Genomic DNA, 19,658 nt, shown 5'->3' on the forward strand with positions numbered 1-19,658 from the left:
ATTGCCCACCCAGCAAACAAGGGACACCCCCAAACCCCCTCTTGCCCCCCCCGGCTGCTCCCAGCACCCATCCAGGCCCCCAGCCCCCCAAACACCAGGTGAGTGCTGACACCAAGGCTTTACTGAGCTCCGAGAGGGGGGGTGCAGCTCCCCACGTGGGGGTCGGCGGCAGGGCGGGCCGGGGAGGGCCCGGGGGGCTGAGACCCTCATATCTCACAGATGAAGGGCAGCCGCCTCTTGCATTTCACGCTCCTCCAGCGTGCATCTGGGGAGAGAGGGGGGGTCAGCCTGGCACCCACCAGCACCCCCACCCCCAGGGACCCCCTCAGCCCCAGGGATCACCCACTGACCCCTCAATGCCAGCCTCCCCCAGTGACAGACCCTCCAGCCACCCCACACTAGACCCCAATGCCCTGGTGTCACTCCCCAGCCCGAGGTGCCCCAGCACCCTCCCCTCCAACCCCACCGTGGGCAGGGGGTCCCCTGTGGCCCCCCAAACCCCCCCCAGAGCCCCCACTGACTGTTGGTGCAGAGGCTGGTGCAGAAGTGGTGGCCGGGCAGGGGGTGCCCAGGCAGCCACTGGCTGAAGTCCCAGGGGCTCCGGTCAGTCCAGTGGCAGTAGGGTCTTGGGATCTGCCAGGTAGAAGGGCATGTGGACCCCCGGCACTGGCATGGGGTGCCCGGGGAGTGGAGGGCAGGCTGGGCACCCAGGGTGGGTACTGGGGACAATAGGATGGGAATGGGACTCCCAGGGTTGGCAGTGGGATACCCAGGATAGACACTAGAGATAATGAAATGGGAATGGGACATCCAGGGTGAGCACTAGGGATACTGGGAGAGGGGTGGAGCACCCAGAGTGGGTACCAGGGACACCAGGGTGGGGTTGGGGTGTTCATGGTGGGCACTGAGGAGGACACTGGGAATAATGGGGCTGGGACATCCAGGGTGGGCAGTGGGGACACTGGGATGGGGCAGGGTGCCCCAAGGCTGGGGTGGTGGGTGGGGGTCCTTACGGCGGGGTCGCTGACGGCACCGATCCAGACCAGGCCTGCGTTGCTGAGCCGGTGCACCAGGCGCAGCAGGAAGGCGTTGGTGCTGGCACTGTGGATCGAGGCCAATTTCCCACGGTATCTCCGGGCACAGAAACTCTGCAGGGACGTGGCTGTCACACGGGGGACCAGAGCCCCCCACCCTGGCCCCCTACCCAACCCACCCATCCCACCTGTGCTTGATGGAAGGTCCGGCACCTGGGCACCACGACGTAGGTGCGGGTGCTGGCGCCCGGCGCGCTGGGGACGCTGAGTGTCTGTGTGTCGCTGGCCCCAACAGCCTCCTCAGGCACCTCCAGCCCCACCGCCTCCTCCGTCTCCTCCGTCTCCTCTGCCATGGGGCTGACAGGGCCTAGGGGTACCAACAGTGTCATCCCGGGGTCCGATTTGTCCCCAGGATGTCTCCACGGGCAGGTGGGGGTGTGGGGGCCACTCACCGGAGCAGCTGGGGGGGACAGTGCCCAGCAGGGCCAGGGCGAGCAGCAGGCAGGGCCACATGGTGAAGGGGCATGAAGGGACACAGGGGACACCACCAGCACCCTCGGGAGATATCACAGCCCTGTCACCCTCGGCCACCCTGGGGACAGCCTCATGGCCCTTCTGCCACCCCCGTCGGTCATCCCATCCTCCCCACGTCTCCTGTGCCATCCCCAGCATTCCTTTGCCACCCACAGCGTCACTCGGTCTTCCCCATATCCCCTCTAAAACCCTCCCAGATCCCCATGTCCCTCCACCATCCCCAGTGCCACCCCATACCTCATCCCCTCTGTCACCCCCAGTGTCACCCCCACCGATCCCAGCCCTCCCGTGCCCACCATGTCACCAGTTCCTCACTTCCAACCCCATGGTCGCCCCATCCCCTGGGCACCCTGTGCCACTCAGTCCCCCATCATGTCCCCTGGCACCCCAGAAACCCCCGTGCCAGCCTCCAGGACCCCCAACCCTGGCAGCCAGGGACTGAGTGCAACCCAGTATCCCCTCACCTGAGTCCTGGGGGGCTCTGCCCGCTGCCACCCTTATATTGGTGACAGGGACACATGTCCCCAACCGCAGCCTTGTGACACTCCTGACCACCAACTGCTGGGGACACGCTGGGGGGGGGCATGGGGGTGACACCCGGGGGGGCTTCTGCCCACACCCCGCCCGGCCAGTGCTCAGGGTGTGCTTGGTCCAGGGAAGGGGGGTGCAGGGGGCTCAGGGAGGGCACTGAAGGAGTTTGGGGCGCAGGGGCTCAGCATAGAGACTCTGGGAATTTGGGGTGCAGGGCCACGGGGAGGGGGCTGTGGGGGTTTGGGGTGCAGGGGCACAGGGGGCTTTTAGGGTTTGGGGTGCAGGGGCATGGGGAGGGGGCTCTGAGAGTTTGGGGTGCAGGGGCACAGGGATGGGGGCTGTGGGGGCTTGGGGTGCAGGGGGCTTGGAGAGGGGGTGCTGGGAGTTTGGGGTGCGTGGTCTCAGTACGAGATCTCAGGGAGTTTGGGGTGCAGGGGCACAGGGGGCTGCTGGGGAAGGGGGTGCACAGAGCGTGGGGGTGAGGATGGGGATTTAGGGTGCAGAGGAGGGGGTGCAGAGCCCCGGGGGAGCTGTGGGTGCTGAGCTGCCGGTCAGGGGGGTCAGTTGGGGAAAGGGGGGGCCTGGGGGAGTCGGGGGGGGCCGTGGGCAAACGACCGGGCCGGACTTGGGGGGCCACAGCCGTTGGGGAGGAAATGGCCCTTGGGCAAGCCCGGCTGGTGGGAGATGGTATCAGCCCCCAACATCCCCTCAGTACCCCTCTGCACCCCCAGCACCCAACCCCCGGGGCACGCTGAGCCCCACACCCCCACCCCTCGGGCTCGAGCAGCCCCCACCTCTGCGGTCCCAGACCCCGCTTTCCCCCCACCCCTGGTGTCCCTCCAGTGCCCCCCGGTGTCCCCCCGGTGCCCCCAAGTCCAGGCTGGGGTGGCGCAAGGCTGTGGTGGGATCATATGGCCCTGTCACCCTTATAAAGGGGACAGGGGGCAGGTCCCCCCAGCCCCCAGGTGAGGAGCGGGGACAGGGCCACGGGGAGGGCTCAGCCCACGGCTGCTGGGGCTGGGGGTAGGGGTGGACGTCCCTGAGGCTGGCACGGGGGGCTCTGGGGTGCCAGGGGGAGGTGGGGGTGGCACAGGGGATGGCAGAGGGGCATGGGGCACAGAGAGGCAGAATGGGGTGAGGGTCACGGGTTGGCACCGGGTGTGGCAGAGGCTCGGTGGGGACATGGGCGGGTGCAGAGCAGACGTGTGGAGGATGGGTTGTCACCAAGAGGGGCACAAAGAGGGGCTCTGGACCACGGGGGTGTCCCCAGGGTGGTGGAGGATGACTGGGCTGTGGTATCTCCCGAGGGTGCTGGTGGTGTCCCCAGTGTCCCTGCGTGTCTCCCCACCATGTGGCCCTGCCTGCTGCTCGCCCTAGCCCTGCTGGGCACTGTGCCCACCAGCCACTCCAGTGAGTGTCCCCCTGCCCCTGTGAGTGCCCCCCACGCCCCCGCCTGCCCGCGGGGACATCCTGGGGACACCCTCAGTCCCTGCCACCTCACTGCCATGCCCACCTCGCCAGTGCCGCGTGCCCAGGGCTGGCAGCAGGCAGCAGAGGGACCCCGGTGCCAGCCCTCACAGCCCTGTCCTGCAGCCCCCCGCCAGCCCCAGGGGGTGCCCGCGGCCGAGGCCATCCCGCAGCCCCGCTACGCGGTGGTGAACCGGCTGCGAACCTACTCGAGTGCCCAGGTGAGGGGGCGTGGGGCACGGTTGGGTGCCAGGGGGTCCCGGGGGGTCCCGGGGGGTCCCGGGGTGCCAGGCCATGGCCATCCCACAGCGGCACTGCCGGGAGGTGCCGGTGGGAGGTGTGTGCGGGGGTGCTGAGGTGCGGGTGGGTGCCGGCGGGTGCCCGGTGCCAGGCTGTGCCCGTCCCGCAGAAGTACTGCCGGGATGTGTACCGGGGCCAGCTGGCCTCCGTGCACAGCGCCTCCCGCAACCAGGAGCTGCAGAAACTGGCCCGCACCTACACCCACATCTCCGTCTGGATCGGGGCCGTCACCAGCTGCAAGGTGAGGGGGCACCGGGGGGGCGCCTGGGCTGGCTTGGGACCTGGCACCGGTCTGGGGGGACAAGGGGCTGGGTGTGGAGTGCTGGGGCTGCTTTTTGGAGGTGAGGGGCTAGGTGGGGGTGCTGGGGCTGCTTTTTGGAGGTGAGGGGCTAGGTGGGGGTGCTGGGGCCGGCTGGGGGGTGCTGGGTACCAGGCGCTGGGTGCTGGACTTGGTTTTTGGGAGATGAACTGGGGTATGGGATGCTCAGGATGGAGACTGGGTCTGGAGGGGTGAGGAGCTGGGTAGGGGTGCTGGGGCTGGTTTTGGGGGGCGAGGGGCTGGGTATGGGATGCTGGGGGCTGTCATTGGGGGCTGTCGCTGGGGGCTGTCACTGGGGGCTGAGATGTCACCATGGCAGGGAGGGAAGTGGGCGTCGTACTGGGAGGACTCCAGCCCCTGGAACTACGCCAACTGGGGACCCACCTATCCCCACCACATTGTCACCACCTGCACCACCCTCAGCACCCGAGGTGAGGGCATCCACACCCCCCCACCCACCACACCGGGCACACGGGCTCGGAGGGCACGGGGCTACTGGGGACAGTGGGGGAGCCACTGGGAAGGGGCACAGGGCCACTGGAGGCAATGGGGAGGGCACTGGGAGGGGGCACAGGGCTACTGGGAGCAATGGGAGGGGGTTCAGGGCTACTTGGGGCACTGGGAGGGGACACAGAGCTACTGGGAGCAATGGGAGGGGGTTGGAGGTTACTTGGGTCACTGAGGAGGGCACGGGGAGGGGGCACAGGGCTACTGGGAGCAATGGGAGGGGGTTCAGGGTTACTTGGGGCACTGGGGGGGCACTGGGAGGGGGCACAGGGCTACTGGGAGCAATGGGAGGGGGTTCGGGGTTACTTGGGGCACTGGGGGGGGCACTAGGAATGAGCTGCAGGGTATTAGGGCACTTGGAGGGGCATAGGGGGCATTGGGAGGGGTTACAGGGCACTGGGGGCCACTGGGAGGGTTATAGAGGGGCCCTGGGGTCCACCCCATGGCCGTGACCGTTGTCCCTGTCCCCAGACGGGCTCTGGCGCAGCCGCCCCTGCTTCCAGCCGCGCCCCTTCATCTGCCAGTACTGATCTCCCAGTGCTGCCACGGCCCCCCAGTTCCCTTCCCAGTAAAGCAGAGGAGCTCTGAGCCGTGTCCGTGTGCGCAGGGGGCCTGGGGAGGGGGCTGGGGGAGCAGCACAGCGGGTGGAGGGGGCAGCGACGTTTATTACCCCCCGAACCCCCCCATCCCACCGGCACAGCACCCCCCGGCCAGTACAAAAACGGGGTGCTGGGTGCCGGGTTCCTGGCGGGTGCGGGGCTCAGTGAGGCATCTCGGCGGGGGTCTCGGCGGCAGGGGGGGCTGTCAGGGGCGTGCCAGCTGCCTCCAGCTCCTTGGCTCGCCGCCGGCACTCGCGGGCCACCACCACGGGGCTGACGAAGGCCAACAGCACCACGGCGATGAGCCCCACGTTCACCTGGGGAGGGGGGAGTGCCCGGGAAGGGGGCTGAGGGGCTGATCCCACCCAGGGGGAGCCCCTGGGCCAGCCCCATGGCCACCCCAGTCCCCTGTGCTAGGTCAGGACCCCCATTTCCCCGGGGCACGACCCCCACCCTAGTGTGGGGCAGGACCCCCATCGCTCCCGGGGCTGGACCTCCATTTCCCCATGGGGCAGGAGTCCCACCTCACCGTGGGACAGCACCCCAATCTCTATCTGGGCAGGACCCCCCTTCCCTCAGGATCAGGACTCCCATCCCTCCCCAGAGCAGAACCCCCATTCCCCCGTGGAGCAGCCCCCCCACCCATCGGGGAGGGGCCTCAGGGTGCACTCACATAGAAGGGGTCCCCTTGGAGCGGCCCCTGCACCAGGGCGACACAGGGGTACTGCAGGAGGGCCACCAGCGCCGACAGTGCCATGGCCAGTCCGTACAGCTTCCCAAAGTGCTGTGGGGGGAACCTGCCGGGCACCCCCGTCACTGCCGGGCACCTCCCGACACCCTGCCCTTGGCACCCCTCCCAGCACCCTCCTGACACCCTGACCCCTGACAGCCCCACTCTGACACACTGTTCTTTGGCGCTGCCACCGCCATACCCCATCCTCTGACACCCCCAACCGTGCCACCACCCCTGCCACCACCACCACGTCCCCTGACACTCCCTGACACTGCCTGCACCCTCTGCCACCACCATCACATCCCCTGACACTCCCTGAGACTGCCACCACCCCTGCCACCACCACCACATCCCCTGCCACTCCCTGGCACTGCCAGCACCCTCTGCCACCACCACCACGTCCCCTGACACTCCCTGACACTGCCTGCTCTGACCACTGTCCTGCACCCTCTGCCAGCATCACCACCACCACGTCCCCTGCCACTCCCTGACACTGCTGCCAACCTCCCCTGCCACCACCACCACGTCCCCTGCCACTGGCTGCAACCTCTGCCACCACCATCACGTCCCCTGCCACTCCCCAGCACTGCCAGCATCCTCTGTCACCACCACCACGTCCCCCCCCACCCTCCGGCCCCAACACTCTCCCCTGCCACCCCCGCCCCGACACCGCCACCCCCTCCCCTGCCACCACCGTCCTGTCCCCTGGCACTCCAAGCCCCATCACCATCCCGTGCCACCCCCAGCCCGTCCCCGTGGCCACGCCCTGGCACTCACGCGATGGCCAGGAAGGCGGCGTTGCCGCCGTACAGGAAGGAGCGGCTGATCACCTGCAGCACGAAGGTGGCGAACTGCACCTGCAGGACGGGCACGGCGGCGCACACGGAGAACAGCAGGCACTGCACCACCGTCACCACCAGGGACACCACCGCGGCCCGCAGGTCTGCCAGCGCGGCCCGGGCACCTGCGGGCACGGGGGTCAGGCCACGGGGACACGGCCCCCTCCCCGAGTGCTGTGGGGCTCGGGCACGGCGGTGGTGGCACATGGTCACCCGCCCAGATGAGGGGTCACTCGCCCAGATGGGAGGACAGAGACCACCCCCAGGGCTGGAGGGGTGATTACCCCCGGGGTGGGGGGTCAGAAGGGGTGGTTACACTAGGGGTGGGGGGTCTGGGGGCTCAGTTCCCCTCGGAGCAGGGCAGCGAGGACAGTTACCCTCGGGGCGGTGGCGCTTGCCCCGCTTGTGCCAGTCGAGGATGAGGCCGTTCCAGGGGGCACAGAGCACCCCGCAGAGCTGGGTGAAGGCGAAGGCGTTGGTGTAGGTGCTCACTGAGGGGGGAGAACAGCATCAAGAGGGGGCCAGCCCCAGGGGTGCCCGTCGTGCCCCCCGCGCCCCGCGGTGCCGTACCCGCGTCGGAGTCCCCGTGCGACAGGCGCTCGAGCAGCGGGTTGAGGGTGCCGATGAACAGGTAGTGGCGCAGCTGCATGACGGAGAGCCAGGCCACGTGCCAGGCGAAGAGCCACGAGCACGCGCAGGCCCGGAACGTCGTCCCGGGGGGGGCTTCACCTGCGCAGGTATCAGGGCAGGGCACGCAGGAACACGCCCCTCCCGGCCCCACCCGCCTGCTGGTGCACCTTGTCCCTCCAACCCGCACCCCCCCCCCATCCACCTGTATGACCACACCCCTTCACCTGTAGTGCCACGCCCACCCTCTAACCACCACACCCCAGCCACCACACCCACTCCCAGGCTCCACCCCTTCACCTGCTTATCAATATATCCTCCAACCACGCCCACCACAGGCCACACCCCCTTCATTTGCATAACAGGCCCCACCCCATGGGCCACTCCCACTGGACCAAACCCCTCCCTGCTATAAGCCCCACCCCCTCAAGACCAGATCCCCACTCCCTGTACCTCGAGGCACGGGGGGCTCCAGGGGGGTCTCCTCGGGGCCATCCTCCCCTGGGGGCCTCTTCTCCTCGTAGGTGCGGTAGGAGCGGGAGCGCCCTGGGCACTGCAGCCTGTGGCAGTGCCTGTGTCACCTGCTGCCCGCGGGGTGGGACCCACCCCCCAGCAGGGCACACTCAGCCCCCCCCCCGTACCCGTAGTCGTAGCCGGGGGGCAGCGGGTAGGGGACGCGGGTGCGTGGCATCAGGAAGAGGGTGCGCAGCAGGTGCCAGGCGCTGCAGGCTGCCAGGAAGAGGAACATGGCTTGCAGGGACAGCCCCTGTGCGTACAGCAGCTGGGGACAGGGACAGAGATGGAGTCAGGGACAGGGACAGGCTGCCACTGGCCACCGTGGCCACCTGCTCAGGCCCTGGGTCTGTCCCCACATGTGGCCCCAGCAGTGGATCAGCTGTGTCCCAGACTGTGTGCCCAGTATTTCCACAGCTGTGACCCAACTCTGTCCCCAGTACGTCCCTGGCTGTGCCCCCAGCTGTGTCCCCAGTATGTCCCCAGATGTCACCCAATCGCCCCCAGCTCTGTCCTCCCCTGGGGGCACCCTGCACCCTCGCCCGCCACGGCCACATCCCCCCGCCCTGTGCCCACCTTGACGATGAGGAAGATGGCGGAGGAGGAGTCGAAGGCCCCATTGTAGAGGGTGATGATGATGGAGCGGTACTTCCCAAACAGGTTGCCCACCTGGCACCGAGACACAGCCCCCCATGCCATCAGGGTCCCCCCGTGCCAGGCAGGTTGCCCCTGCCGCTGGGTGGGAGTCGGGGTGCTGGGGCAACCCACCTGCATGTTGGTGAGGATGAGGAGGATGCCGCCCACCGACAGCATGGACATGGCCGGGAAGAGCAGCACTGCCAGCTCTGGGGACACAGGGGTCAGCAGGGACAGTGGGGGTCCCCAACAGGTGCCCCGCAGGGCTGGGGTCCCCCTGCCCGCAGGGTCTCACCTGGAGTGGAGAAGGCGACGAGCAGGGTCCCGCCGGCGTAGAGGGAGCTGAGGGGACAGCAGTGACACGTGGGGATGGGGTCCTGGGGAACACAGGTGACCCCAGCCCCATGGGTGCTTCTCGTGCCATCAGGACCTTCCTGCCCCATCCTACCTGGATACCCGGGTACCCCCCATCTCTCACCAGCCAGCCCCCCGTTACCCCCGGCGCAGGGCTCACATGGCGATGAGGCGAGCGGCCAGGGTGCCGAAGCGGTCAAAGACGACGCCCATGGGGAAGGTCATGAAGTTGTTCATGAAGGAGCCGATGGTGAAGACCAGGGAGAACTGCTCATCCTGCGCACTGCAGTCTGGGGATGACGGTCAGTGGGGCGTGGGGACATGGGGACATGGGGACACAGGGACATGGGTGTGGGGACACCGGGGGCACCAGGGATGAGGAGATGCAGGGACCCGCGGGCACAGGAACAGCAGACAGCAGGAACCCAGGGAAACACTGGGGATGTGGGGACACCGGGGACATGAGGATACTGGAGACACGGCTGGGGTCTAGTAGGGACATGGGCATGGAGACAGTGGGGACACAGGATGTTGCAGGGCATCAGGACATTAGGGACAGCAAAGACGTGAGCATGGGGACAGCAGAGACTTAGGCAAAGGGACAGCGGGCACACAGGGCACATAAGGGCATCGGGACAGTGGGGACATGAGGACAGGGACAGGCAGGGTTCCGTACCGAGCCCCTCGGTGTGGTTGGTGGGGGAGGGCTGGCACAGCCACCGGAAGTAGCCCCGTTCCTTCAGGACGAAGACGAGGGAGGCCCAGCCGAAAATGATGCCGCAGAAGGCGCCGCACTCCAGCAGCCCCGACACGAAGGTGCCCAGGCGCTTGGCCAGCCCCGCGCCCCCCGCCATGGCACCCGCCCGGGCAGCCACCGGCACGGGCTGTCACCGGCCTGGGGCGTCTCCGCTGAGCCTGCGGGTGACACCCGTGTACAGGCACGCACACACACATTTACATGTGTGCACACCCGTGTACAAGCACGCACACACACACATGTTCACGTGCGTGGACGCCTGTTCGTATGCACGAACATGTTTGCATGCACGCACATATGTTCACATTTACACACACCTGCTCACAGGCGCACACACGTGTTTGCATGCACGCACCTGTTTATAGACACGCGCGTGCTTACAGGCACACGCATGTTCGCATGACACACGTGTTCACAGGCACACGCATTTACATGTGCACACACATGTTCACATGACACACGTGTTCACGTGCACACACACACGTTCACATGCACACACACATGTTCACATGCTCACGCACATGTTCACGTGCACACACACATGTTCACAGGCATGCACGCGTGTTCACAGGCACACACGCGTTTACATGCACACACACGTTTACATGCGCACACACACATGTTCACATGACACACACGTTCACAGGCTCACACGCGTGTTCACATGCACACACACGTGTTCACGTGCACACACACACACGTTCGCATGCACACACGCATGTTCACATGCTCACGCACATGTTCACGTGCACACACACATGTTCACAGGCACGCACACACAACCGTGCCCGCTGGCCCCCTCCTGCGCCCCTCACCTGCACGAGGCCAGGGCCCCCCGTTGTCACTGTCACCGCCGCCACAGCGTTTGAACCCCGGCAGGGTGGCCCGGGCGCACCCCCACAGCCCCACACACCTCCCCTGCTAATCTCCCGGGAGCACCCGTGGATGCCCGGGGCTGCCAGCACCCGATAGCACCTCAGTCCCCCTGACAGCTCCTCGGTCCCCCCGATAGTGGCTCGGTCCCCCTGCTGCACCGGGACCCCCCCGTGCTGTCCCTATCACCCCGTGCCGGCCCGTCCCAGGACCTGGCACGGCCCTGGGGACACTGGCACATTGCCGGGCACCCTGGTACGTGCTGTGGGGACAATAACACACCCCTGGGAATGCCAACACCCCCCCCCGAGGACACCAGCACCCCACGGGGACCTGGCACAGCTGCGGGGACACTGGCACACTGCCGAGCACCCTGGTGTGTGCACTGGGGACAACACAACAACACACACCCCCCCGGGGACACTGCCACCCTGCTGGGAACCTGGCACAGCCCTTGGGAACCTGGCACACTCCCTGGCGACACTGGCACAGTCCCCGGGGATACTGGCACCCCCCGGGGACACCAACACACCCCCCCGGGGACCTGGCACAGCCCTTGGGAACCTGGCACAGCTACTGGGGACGCTGGCACAGCCCCTGGGGAGGCAGGCACGCTGACGGGGATGGTGGCACACCCCCCTTGATGGTGACACACCCTCTGGTGCCCCAGCACAGCCCCTGGGATCCTCCCTTGGAGACCCTGTCATGGCTCTCAGGGACACTGTCACACCTCTGGGGCTCTGCCACCCCGGAGGACCCTGTCGTGCCTCCTGGGATCCCCTCACACTGCTGGGGACCATGACGTGTCTCCTGGGGACGCTGCCACCCCAACCACTGCGCTGCACTGGGGATTGTCACCCTGCCGGGGGTGACACCGAGTCACCCCACACGGGCAGCTGGGACTCCCTGCGTCACCACTGTGACCCACGGCCAGGTGCCACGGGCACCAAGGCCACGTCACCCCCGGCCCGCCGCTGTCCTTCGTGTTCCCCCCCCTGCTCACCCGCACGCAGCCTGGCTCCACCACACCGGGGCGGGCCCCCGTCACCGTGTCACCGTGTCAGTGTCCGGGGCTTGTCCCTGTCCCTGCCCCGGTCCCCTGCCGGCGGTAATGTCGGATAATGAGCCCTCATTACCGGCGTCCAGCGGCTAAAGATTAACCTGGCCGAGATCGGGGGGGGCCGGCCCGGGGGGAACGCGTTATTTTTAGCCACCTAGACTGGGAGCTGCGGCCGCGGCGCCCACTCGGGGGGCATCGGGGCACCCCAAGATATGAGTGTCTCTGCCTGGGACACCCCGAGGCATTTGGGTGTCGTCTGCCACCAAGCCAAGACTGGCGTGTCCTGGCCACACTGGTCTAGCCCAGCCAGGCTGGTGATCCCCTCACACCAGTGACCCCCCATACTGGTAAGGTCCCCGCAGCGGTGACCCCCCCGCGGGGGCAGCAGGAGGGTCCAGGGCGGGGCGGGGGTGCCTGGCTCTGGTGACTCTGTCCCCTTTTTCCTCTCCGTCTCTGCTGTGTCCCCCCAGCTCACCCCGAGCCGTGACGGGGGGCAGGCGGGGGGGTCTCAGGGCTGCCATGGGTCTGGGCTCCCCCTCCCCACCCCGCTGCCCTCCGTGGGGATGGGTGCCGCAGGGTGGGCAGTGCCCGCGCCCCACGGAGCAGGGGCAGCCCCGGCCGCGGGAACTTTGCCCGTGCACGTGTTCGGGGGAACACGCACGTGGTCCCGGGGATGAGCAGCCGCGGGGCACGGCCGCGCCCACGCCCCGAGCCGGCCCCACGGCCCCGGGGCCGACAGCCCCGCGGCCCCCCCGTGCCGCCCGGGACACCCGCACCGCCTCCGTGCGGACCCCAGCCCAGGGCCCCACAGCCCCCGGAGGCCCTACAGCCCCACGGCCACCCCGATCCTCCGTCCCCCGTCTTCCGGATCCCGCCATCCCCGCCGCCGATCCGGGTCCATCCGGGCCCCTCCGCACCTCCCCGGCTCCTCCCGCCGCATCCCCGCGCCGCTCACCCGCCTCCCGCTCGGCCCGGCGGGGAGGGACCGGGCTCTCCCCGCCCCGGTGCCGCCGGTGCTCCCCGTGTTCCCGGGGCCCCCCGATGCCGCGGCCACCCCCGGCGGGCGGAGCGGCCCGGCCCGGCCCCGCCCCTGGCGCGGCGTTGGGGGGGCGCGGGAGGCGGCTCCGGTGGAGCGGCCCCGGTCATCCGCGGGTCCGCCCCGGAGGGGCTGTCCCGGCACGGAGCCCTCCCCCGGTGCCACCCCTACGCCCCCCGCGGGTGCCCCCCCCGCCATCTCCAGGTGTGACACCTCATCACCTGGTGTCCCCAAGATGTGCTCCCGCTGGGGCAACGTTTTGGTCGCCCTTGGGTCATGCTTGGGCCACCCGTAGGCCACGCCTGGACGCGCCAAGACCACCCTTGGATCACCATTGGGCTACCCCTGGGCCACTCCAACTGTGCCATACCGGAGCCATCTCTGTGCCACCCCACCGTGCTTTGCTGTATCCCCTGCCTGTCCCTGCCCCTCCCCGGCCTTCACCCCACCCAGGACAGCCCTGTCCCTCCTGTCACCCTCCCCCTGGTTGCTCACACCACGTCCTTTCCTCTCTCCCTCTGTCCCTCCATCGGTGCTCGCAGCCACCTGGCCCATCCCCACCCCTCCAGTCGTTCATCTGCTCCTCCAGCTGCCCTTCTGTCAGTTCATAACCCGTCCATCTGTCCGTCACCCGTCCATCTGTCTGTCACCCGTCCATCTGTCCATCATCTGCCTGTCTGTCTGTCTCCTGTCCATCTGTCCCCCTCCAACCACAACTCTGTCCATCCCATCCCACCACCATCCAGCTGCCCATCACCTGCCGTTGCCTCCATCTGTCCGTCTGTCTGCCTGTCCTCTCCATCCATCCCCCACCCATCCATCCGTCCGTCTGTCTCCAGATGTTCTCCGCACATGTGTCGGTCCCTCTGTCCTTTCCTTCCCTACACTTGTCCGTCCATCCGTCTGTCCCTCCTTCCATCCTCCACCACCCATCCCTTCCCGGACCCCCACGCACCCCGTCCCCAGCTCCCCCAGGCAGTTGGGCACCAGCACCCGCAGCCCCCGCAGGGTGGGCAACCTCCCCCTTGGCCAGCCCGGGGGTGCCCGGCCGGGGTGCCGCGGGCCCGGGCGAGGCACGGGCGGGGGGCACGGGCGGGGGGAGCGGATGGCGGCCCCTGAGTCAGTCCCGCGCCGCCCACGCCCCCTCCCACGGGTGCCGCCGCACCAGCTTGTGGCATTTCGCTCGCCGGAGACGGCGCCGCAAACACGCGCCGGTGCCAGCCGGTGCCGGTGCCGCCGCAGCCCGCGCGGCCACGCGTCCCCCCCGCCCCCCGCGCGGCACCGGCGCGGGGCCGGTACACGGGGCCGGTACACGGGGCCGGTACACGGGGCCGGTGCACCCCGCACCGCGGCCCCGCGCGGGGGGCGCCCGCTCTGCCCCGGGCCGGTGCGGGAGCGCCGAGGCGGCACCACGGACAGCGCCGGGTCGGCACCGCGGACAGCGCCGCGGTCCCGCGTGGACGTGGGGACCGCCGCCCCCCGCGCCCTCCCGGCGGCCCGCTGGGCCCCGGGCTCCCGGCCCCGCGACACCCGCCCTTGGGCAGCCCCCGCGGGCGGGGTCCCGCGGTCCATTGGGGGCACCGCAGCCCGGCGCGAGTCCCGAGGTCATGGGAGGGAGGGAGGGAGGGAAGGAGGAAGGGACGGTGGGAGACCACCCGCCGAGTCCCGAGGTCACAGCCCCCCACGAGAGCCCCGCGTCCCCCCGTGGGGGCGCCATCACTGACCCCCGCGTCCCCACGGGGGTCCCCCGCGTGGGTCCCGCAGCGCCCGTCCCGCGTTGGCACCCGCGCCCCCCCTCTCCCCGCCGAGCTGCGGGGGGTCCCCACGCCCACCCCGTCCCGTGTGGGGCGGGTCGGCCCGGGAAGGGTTAAGCGGAGGGGCCGGCGCGGGGGGCGGAGCGGCCGCCCCGGGATAAGGCGCGGCGCGGGGAGGGCTCAGCCCCACGGAGCCGCGGGCAGCGCCGCGCCGAGCCCACCCGTGCCCGAGCCCGAGCCCACCCGTGCCATGCCCCGGGGCGGCGGCGGCTGCTGCTCCCGGCGGCGCGGCGGGGGCGAAGGGGGCGAGCAGCCCCCCCGGCACCGGCCATGACCCCGCGGGTGGGCAGCGCCTGAGCGGCCGCCCCGCCATGCGGCCCCCCACGGCTCGGGACCTGCCCCCAGGTAGGCGCGGGGTCGGGCGGGGTCCCACGGGTGTGGGGTGAACCCCCGGGGTGCCGCCCTGCAGACCCCGCTCCCGGCTCGGGGTGCCCGGGGGCGCTTGGGGTGCGGGTGCCCCGGGGTGCGTGGGGAGCCCCGGGATGCGCGGGGAGCCCGGGGCCGCCCCGGAACGAACGCACAGCCTGGCGTGGGAGCGCAGCCCCGGGGCACCCCAGGGTGCGCTCCCCGCGACCCCCGGGCTGCCTGGAGTGGGGGTGCCCCACGCCCCGCGAGGTGCCCGCTGCCAGCCCGGCCCGAAGTACGGGTGTCTCATGACCCACCGGGTACTCGATGCCACCCCGGGACCCCCAGCCCGGCGTGGGGGTGCCCCATGACACATGAGGTACCCGGTGCCACCGCGGGACCCCCGCCCAGCGCGGCGGTCCCCACAATCCCCGGCACGCCCTGTGCAACACCGGGATGCATAGCCCGGCTTTCTGGGTGCCCCACGAGCCGCGGAGTACCCGGCGCCACCCCTGGACCCCCAGCCCGGAGTGTGGGTACCCCACGACCCCCAGCGCATACCCCGGCACGGGGGTGCCCCACGACCCACAGGAGACCCGGCGCCACCCCAGGACCCCCAGCCCGGCTTAGGGACGCCCCGCGGTTCACAATGTGGGCACCGCTGTAGTGCCGAGGGTGGCCGGGTCACCCCGCGGGTGGGTACCGCGGGGTCCGTGGGGTACCCTCGAGTACCGGGATGGGGGGGTTGGCACCGAGGGTGGGGGGAAACGCTGAGAACCGGTGACTTCAGCTCCCAACTGAGTCAGCCCGCGGCGTGGGGGAGTGACAGATGGGACGCGGGTGGGGGGCGCACGCCGGCACGGGGCGCCGGGGGAGGGGGGCGGCGCTGAGCAGATGCGCCGGACGCCTCCGTGGGTGGGTGGGGGGTGGGTACCCCCTCCCAACTCCTGGAGCACCGGGAGAGGGGAGGGAGGGAGGTGGTGGGACCCCCCCGGTGCACCGGAGGTCACACCGGAGGTGCATCGGCGGGTCTCACCGCCCCCCTCCCTCCCCTCCCTTCCCCTCCCCTCCCCCGGTAGCGGCGACTGGGCGCATCCACGCATCCCCGGGCGTGGATCCAGGCCGCCGGGCTGAATTATGGATGAAGCTCTCGGGTTGCAGCCCAAGGGGGGGGATGGACACGGGTGGGGGGGAAGGGGGGATGCTGAACACCCGGAGCGGCGGCGCGTGTCGTCAGCCCGCGCCCACGCGTGCCCCGCCCCACACGTGGCCGCGGCACGCGCGCACGTGGCACCGCCCCGTTTGGGGAGGGGGCACAGCCCCCCCCCCCCTGACTGGGGCGAGGGGGGTCCCAGGGGTGCATGACCCTGTGGGGGGTTCTGGTGTACCCTGGGGCGAGCATGGTCCCATGGAAATGTGGCCAGGGCAGGGGGGTCAGGGAGTTCTGGGGGTCCCTGGGGAGCATGGCCCCAGTGGCAGGCACAGCCCCAGGGGGTCCCAGGGGGACACAGTCATTTTTTGGGGCGCCCAGCCCTGAGGGGTGGGCTTGGAGCTATAAGGTGGCTTGGCCCCGGGTGGGTGTTTGGGAAACACAGCCCTGTGGGGCTGAGGTGGGTCTGGGGGGCTGCAAGAGGTGCTCAGCCCTAGTGGGTGGTTATGACCTTGGGGTTCTCCTAGGGGACCACGATCCTAGGAGCCTCCCAGGGGACTGTGGCCATTGAGGGGTTCCTGGAGAGGCATGACCCCTGCAGGTCTCCTGGGGGCCATAGCCCTACGGGTGGGCACAGCCCTGGGGGGCTCCTAGGGGTGTCCCACCCTTTGGGGTGGTCATGACCTTGGGGTTCTCCTAGGGAACCATGGCCCTATGGGGTGAGCATGGCCTTGGGAGGGGCTCTAGGGGTGCCCAGCCCTATGGGGTGGTCATGACCTTGGGGTTCCCCTAGGGAACCATGGCCCTATGGGGTGTACACCATTCCTAGGGGGATTCCTAGGGGTGTCCAACCCTATGGAACGGTGAGGGCCTTGGGACTCTCCCAGGGAACCACGGCCTGACGGGGTGGGCACAGCCCTGGGGGGCTCTGCGGGCGGCGGCGGCCGGGGGGTGGCGGCGTGGGGGTCGGGGTGGCGCGGTGCCCCGCGCTGACGCCCCGCTGTGCCCTCAGGCGGGCGCCCGGCGGCCCTGCTGCTGCTGGCGGCGCTGGTGTGGGTGCCCGGCGGGGCTCCCGCCTGCCCCGCGCTCTGCACCTGCTACGTCTCGCCGCCCACCGTCAGCTGCCAGGCCAACAACTTCTCCTCGGTGCCCGCGGGGCTCCCGCCCGGTGCCCGCCGCCTCTTCCTGCAGAACAACGTCATCGGGGCGCTGCGGGCGGGCACCTTCGGGCCCAGCACCGTCACCCTCTGGCTCTACTCCAACAACATCTCCTCCATCCAGCCGGGCACCTTCCGCCACCTGCCCGCCCTGGAGGAGCTCGACCTGGGTGACAACCCCCACCTCCGTGTCCTGGCCCCCGACACCTTCCACGGCCTCCACCGCCTCCAGGCCCTGCACCTGTACCGGTGCCGGCTGGCCAGCCTGCCCAGCGGCATCTTCCGCGGCCTCCGCAGCCTCCAGTACCTCTACCTGCAGGAGAACGGGCTGCTCTACCTCCAGGTCCGCACTGCCCGGGGGCACGGGGGCCTGGGGTACGGGAGGTGGGTGAAGCTGGGTGGTGGGACCAGTGCCCACTCTGTGGGTGGTGCCCACAGAGCCAGGATGTGGGACTAGGTGATGCTGACGGAGCCAGAACGTGGGGCGGTGACAGGGGGTGCTGAGGGAGCAGGGACATGCAGCAGGTTGATGGCTGTGGGGCAGGACCATGGGTGACACCAGCAGGGCAGGGACATGGGACAAGGTCTTGGATGGTGCCCGCGGAGCAGGGACACAGGACAGGGTGACAGGCGACGTTCATGGGGCAGGGTGATGGGTAACACCAGGAATGTGGAGCAAGGTGTCAAATGATGCCCGTGGAGCAGGGACACAGGGCAGGGTAGGGTCTCCAGGTGATGTCCACCAGGCAAGGCCAGGGAACAGCACCGTAAACCCCCACCCCACACCCACCCCTCTCCCACTCCCCGCAGGACGACCTCTTTGCCGACCTGGCCAACCTGAGCCACCTCTTCCTGCACGGGAACCGGCTGCGGGCGCTGTCGGAGGGCGTCTTCCGGGGGCTGCAGAGCCTGGACCGCCTGCTGCTGCACGCCAACCGGCTGGCAGCCATCCACCGCCGCGCCTTCGGCGGGCTGGCGCGCCTCACCATCCTCTACCTGTTCAACAACAGCCTGGTGGCCCTGCCGGGGGACCCGCTGGCCGCCCTGCCCGCGCTCCAGTTCCTGCGCCTCAACGCCAACCCCTGGGCCTGCGACTGCCGCGCGCGCCCGCTCTGGGCCTGGTTCCGCCGCACGCGCGTCTCCAGCTCCGCAGTGCCCTGCGCCAGCCCCCCGCAGCGCCGCGGCACCGACCTGCGCCACCTGCGCCCACACGACTTCGACGCCTGCCCCGACGACGACGATGAGGAGGAGGAGGAAGAGGAGGAAGGCGGCAACGGTGGCGCCAATGGGGTGGCGGTGATGGGCACCCCCGGGCGGGCACTGGGCCGCCCCGGCACCCTCCCGGCCGCGCCGCCCTCCGCCTTCTACCGTGACGGGCTGCCCCCCCACGACCTGCGGGGACCCCAGCCCCGGCCGCCCCCCCCGTCCCGTGACTCCCGCGGCCCCCCCGAGGACGCCAGCTGCCCCCATGACCCCTGTGCCCCCATGGCCGCAGCCGCTTCCCACCAGCCCCCCGTCCTCCTGCCCCTCCTGGCTCTGCTCCTGCCCCGACTCTGAGCCCCCCTTGGCGCCCCAGGGGGGTCCCAGCTCCTCGGGGCGCCTGTGCCTCCCTTCTCCCCAGGGGAGGCCTCGAGAACTGTGGGGGGCAGCCGGTGCGGGTGGGGGCCGCAGGATACAGAAGGGGGTCCCCCCCCATCCTGAGCGGGAAAAACCCCCAACAGGAACCAAAAGGTGGGAAATTATTTATTAAAAATGGTCTTATTTTGGGAGAGCGGGGCCTGGCTGCTGCAGGGAGGGGGGGAAGGGGGGCCACTGCTGTTCCAGGTCACCGCCTGCCGCTCCTGAAATATTGATGGGAGCGGCGGGCGGCAGGGCAGCGAGGCGTGCAGGGCGCCACGGGGGGGGACAGACGGACGGACGGACACCCACCCCCCCCGGGGGTTGTGCGGCCACACGCACCCTCCAACACGCACTGCACACCCGTCACCGCGCACCCACAGCCGCGGCGGGGCCGGCCACACGCAGGCACCCGTGACGCCAACACCCCGCACCCCTCGCAGGGCACCGGCGGGTGTCACGGGAGCCGCGGGGCGCGGAGCCACCCCCGCGCCCTGCACAGCCTGACCCACTTCCCGCAGGCGCCGGCACACAGATGGAGCACACGCTGTGGGGGCATGGGCACGAGGACACGGCCCACCCCGGCTGTGGGGCCTTCTGCGCGCGTGTCACCCCCAGGGTGCCACTGGGCAGGTGTCCCTCACCCGGGGTGGGGTGTCCCTCAGTGGGTGAAGGTCCCCGGGTGTCCGTGTGGGGGGTCCCTTGTCCCCTCCAACTGTCCCTGTGGGTGTGCGTGTCCAGACTGTCCCTGTTTGAGTGTCCCTGTGCTTGCTCCTCTGTGGTCTCTGATATCCCCACATCATCCCTGCCCAGGGGTGGGTGTCCCTGGGTTGTCCCCACATGGTCCCATCTGTGT

General features: G+C 69.8%; 3 protein-coding genes across 4 annotated transcripts; 1 reads left to right on the top strand and 2 right to left on the bottom strand.

Moving 5' to 3' along the window:
- Positions 1-206: 206 nt before the first annotated feature.
- Positions 207-1,426, bottom strand: LOC113986377 (proteoglycan 3-like). The gene is made up of 4 exons (XM_027718038.2): positions 1,223-1,426; positions 1,014-1,148; positions 522-633; positions 207-265 (listed from the first exon to the last, which is right to left on the bottom strand). The coding sequence occupies exons 1-4, from the start codon at positions 1,421-1,423 to the stop codon at positions 207-209; spliced, it is 507 nt and encodes a 168-aa protein (XP_027573839.2). The 5' UTR covers positions 1,424-1,426.
- Positions 1,427-5,350: 3,924 nt separating this feature from the next.
- On the bottom strand, positions 5,351-12,758 carry SLC43A3 (solute carrier family 43 member 3). Its single transcript, XM_027718016.2, has 13 exons — positions 12,639-12,758; positions 9,670-9,908; positions 9,154-9,283; positions 8,935-8,981; positions 8,772-8,848; positions 8,580-8,672; positions 8,132-8,271; positions 7,944-8,050; positions 7,434-7,592; positions 7,241-7,354; positions 6,802-6,988; positions 5,965-6,088; positions 5,351-5,608 (listed from the first exon to the last, which is right to left on the bottom strand). Exons 2-13 carry the CDS (start codon positions 9,845-9,847, stop codon positions 5,453-5,455), a joined length of 1,512 nt encoding a protein of 503 aa, XP_027573817.1. The 5' UTR covers positions 9,848-9,908; positions 12,639-12,758; the 3' UTR covers positions 5,351-5,452.
- Positions 12,759-14,640: 1,882 nt separating this feature from the next.
- RTN4RL2 (reticulon 4 receptor like 2) lies at positions 14,641-18,954 on the top strand. 2 transcript variants are annotated; one of them, XM_039388474.1, is made up of 3 exons: positions 14,641-14,878; positions 17,041-17,528; positions 17,996-18,954. In XM_039388474.1, the coding sequence occupies exons 1-3, from the start codon at positions 14,845-14,847 to the stop codon at positions 18,740-18,742; spliced, it is 1,269 nt and encodes a 422-aa protein (XP_039244408.1). In that variant the 5' UTR covers positions 14,641-14,844; the 3' UTR covers positions 18,743-18,954. The 2 variants fall into 2 exon arrangements, 1 of the variants encoding a protein (XP_039244408.1); XR_005566183.1 differs by having other exon boundaries at positions 14,657-14,878; positions 17,310-17,528; positions 17,996-18,294.
- The last annotated feature ends 704 nt before the right edge of the window (positions 18,955-19,658 follow it).

This window comes from Pipra filicauda, unplaced genomic scaffold (genome assembly GCF_003945595.2).
Source record: "Pipra filicauda isolate LSUMZ 115617 unplaced genomic scaffold, ASM394559v2 scaffold651_size339498_pilon, whole genome shotgun sequence".
Taxonomy (NCBI): Eukaryota; Metazoa; Chordata; class Aves; order Passeriformes; family Pipridae; genus Pipra; species Pipra filicauda.

Bases quoted from the DNA above. Each gene is read 5' to 3' on its own strand.
- RTN4RL2 (XM_039388474.1), top strand. From the start codon at position 14,845: ATGCGGCCCCCCACGGCTCGGGACCTGCCCCCAG. The intron at 14,879-17,040 runs GTAGGCGCGGGG...CTGTGCCCTCAG, and splicing joins GGCTCGGGACCTGCCCCCAG to GCGGGCGCCCGGCGGCCCTG. The intron at 17,529-17,995 runs GTCCGCACTGCC...CACTCCCCGCAG, and splicing joins ACGGGCTGCTCTACCTCCAG to GACGACCTCTTTGCCGACCT.
- SLC43A3 (XM_027718016.2), bottom strand. From the start codon at position 9,847: ATGGCGGGGGGCGCGGGGCTGGCCAAGCGCCTGGGCACCTTCGTGTCG. The intron at 8,982-9,153 runs GTGAGCCCTGCG...CTGTCCCCTCAG, and splicing joins GCCGCTCGCCTCATCGCCAT to CTCCCTCTACGCCGGCGGGA. The intron at 5,609-5,964 runs GTGAGTGCACCC...CCCCCTCCCCAG, and splicing joins TCCAAGGGGACCCCTTCTAT to GTGAACGTGGGGCTCATCGC.
- LOC113986377 (XM_027718038.2), bottom strand. From the start codon at position 1,423: ATGACACTGTTGGTACCCCTAGGCCCTGTCAGCCCCATGGCAGAGGAG. The intron at 1,149-1,222 runs GTGGGATGGGTG...ACGTCCCTGCAG, and splicing joins GGACCTTCCATCAAGCACAG to AGTTTCTGTGCCCGGAGATA. The intron at 266-521 runs GTCAGTGGGGGC...CTCTCTCCCCAG, and splicing joins CACCAGCCTCTGCACCAACA to ATGCACGCTGGAGGAGCGTG.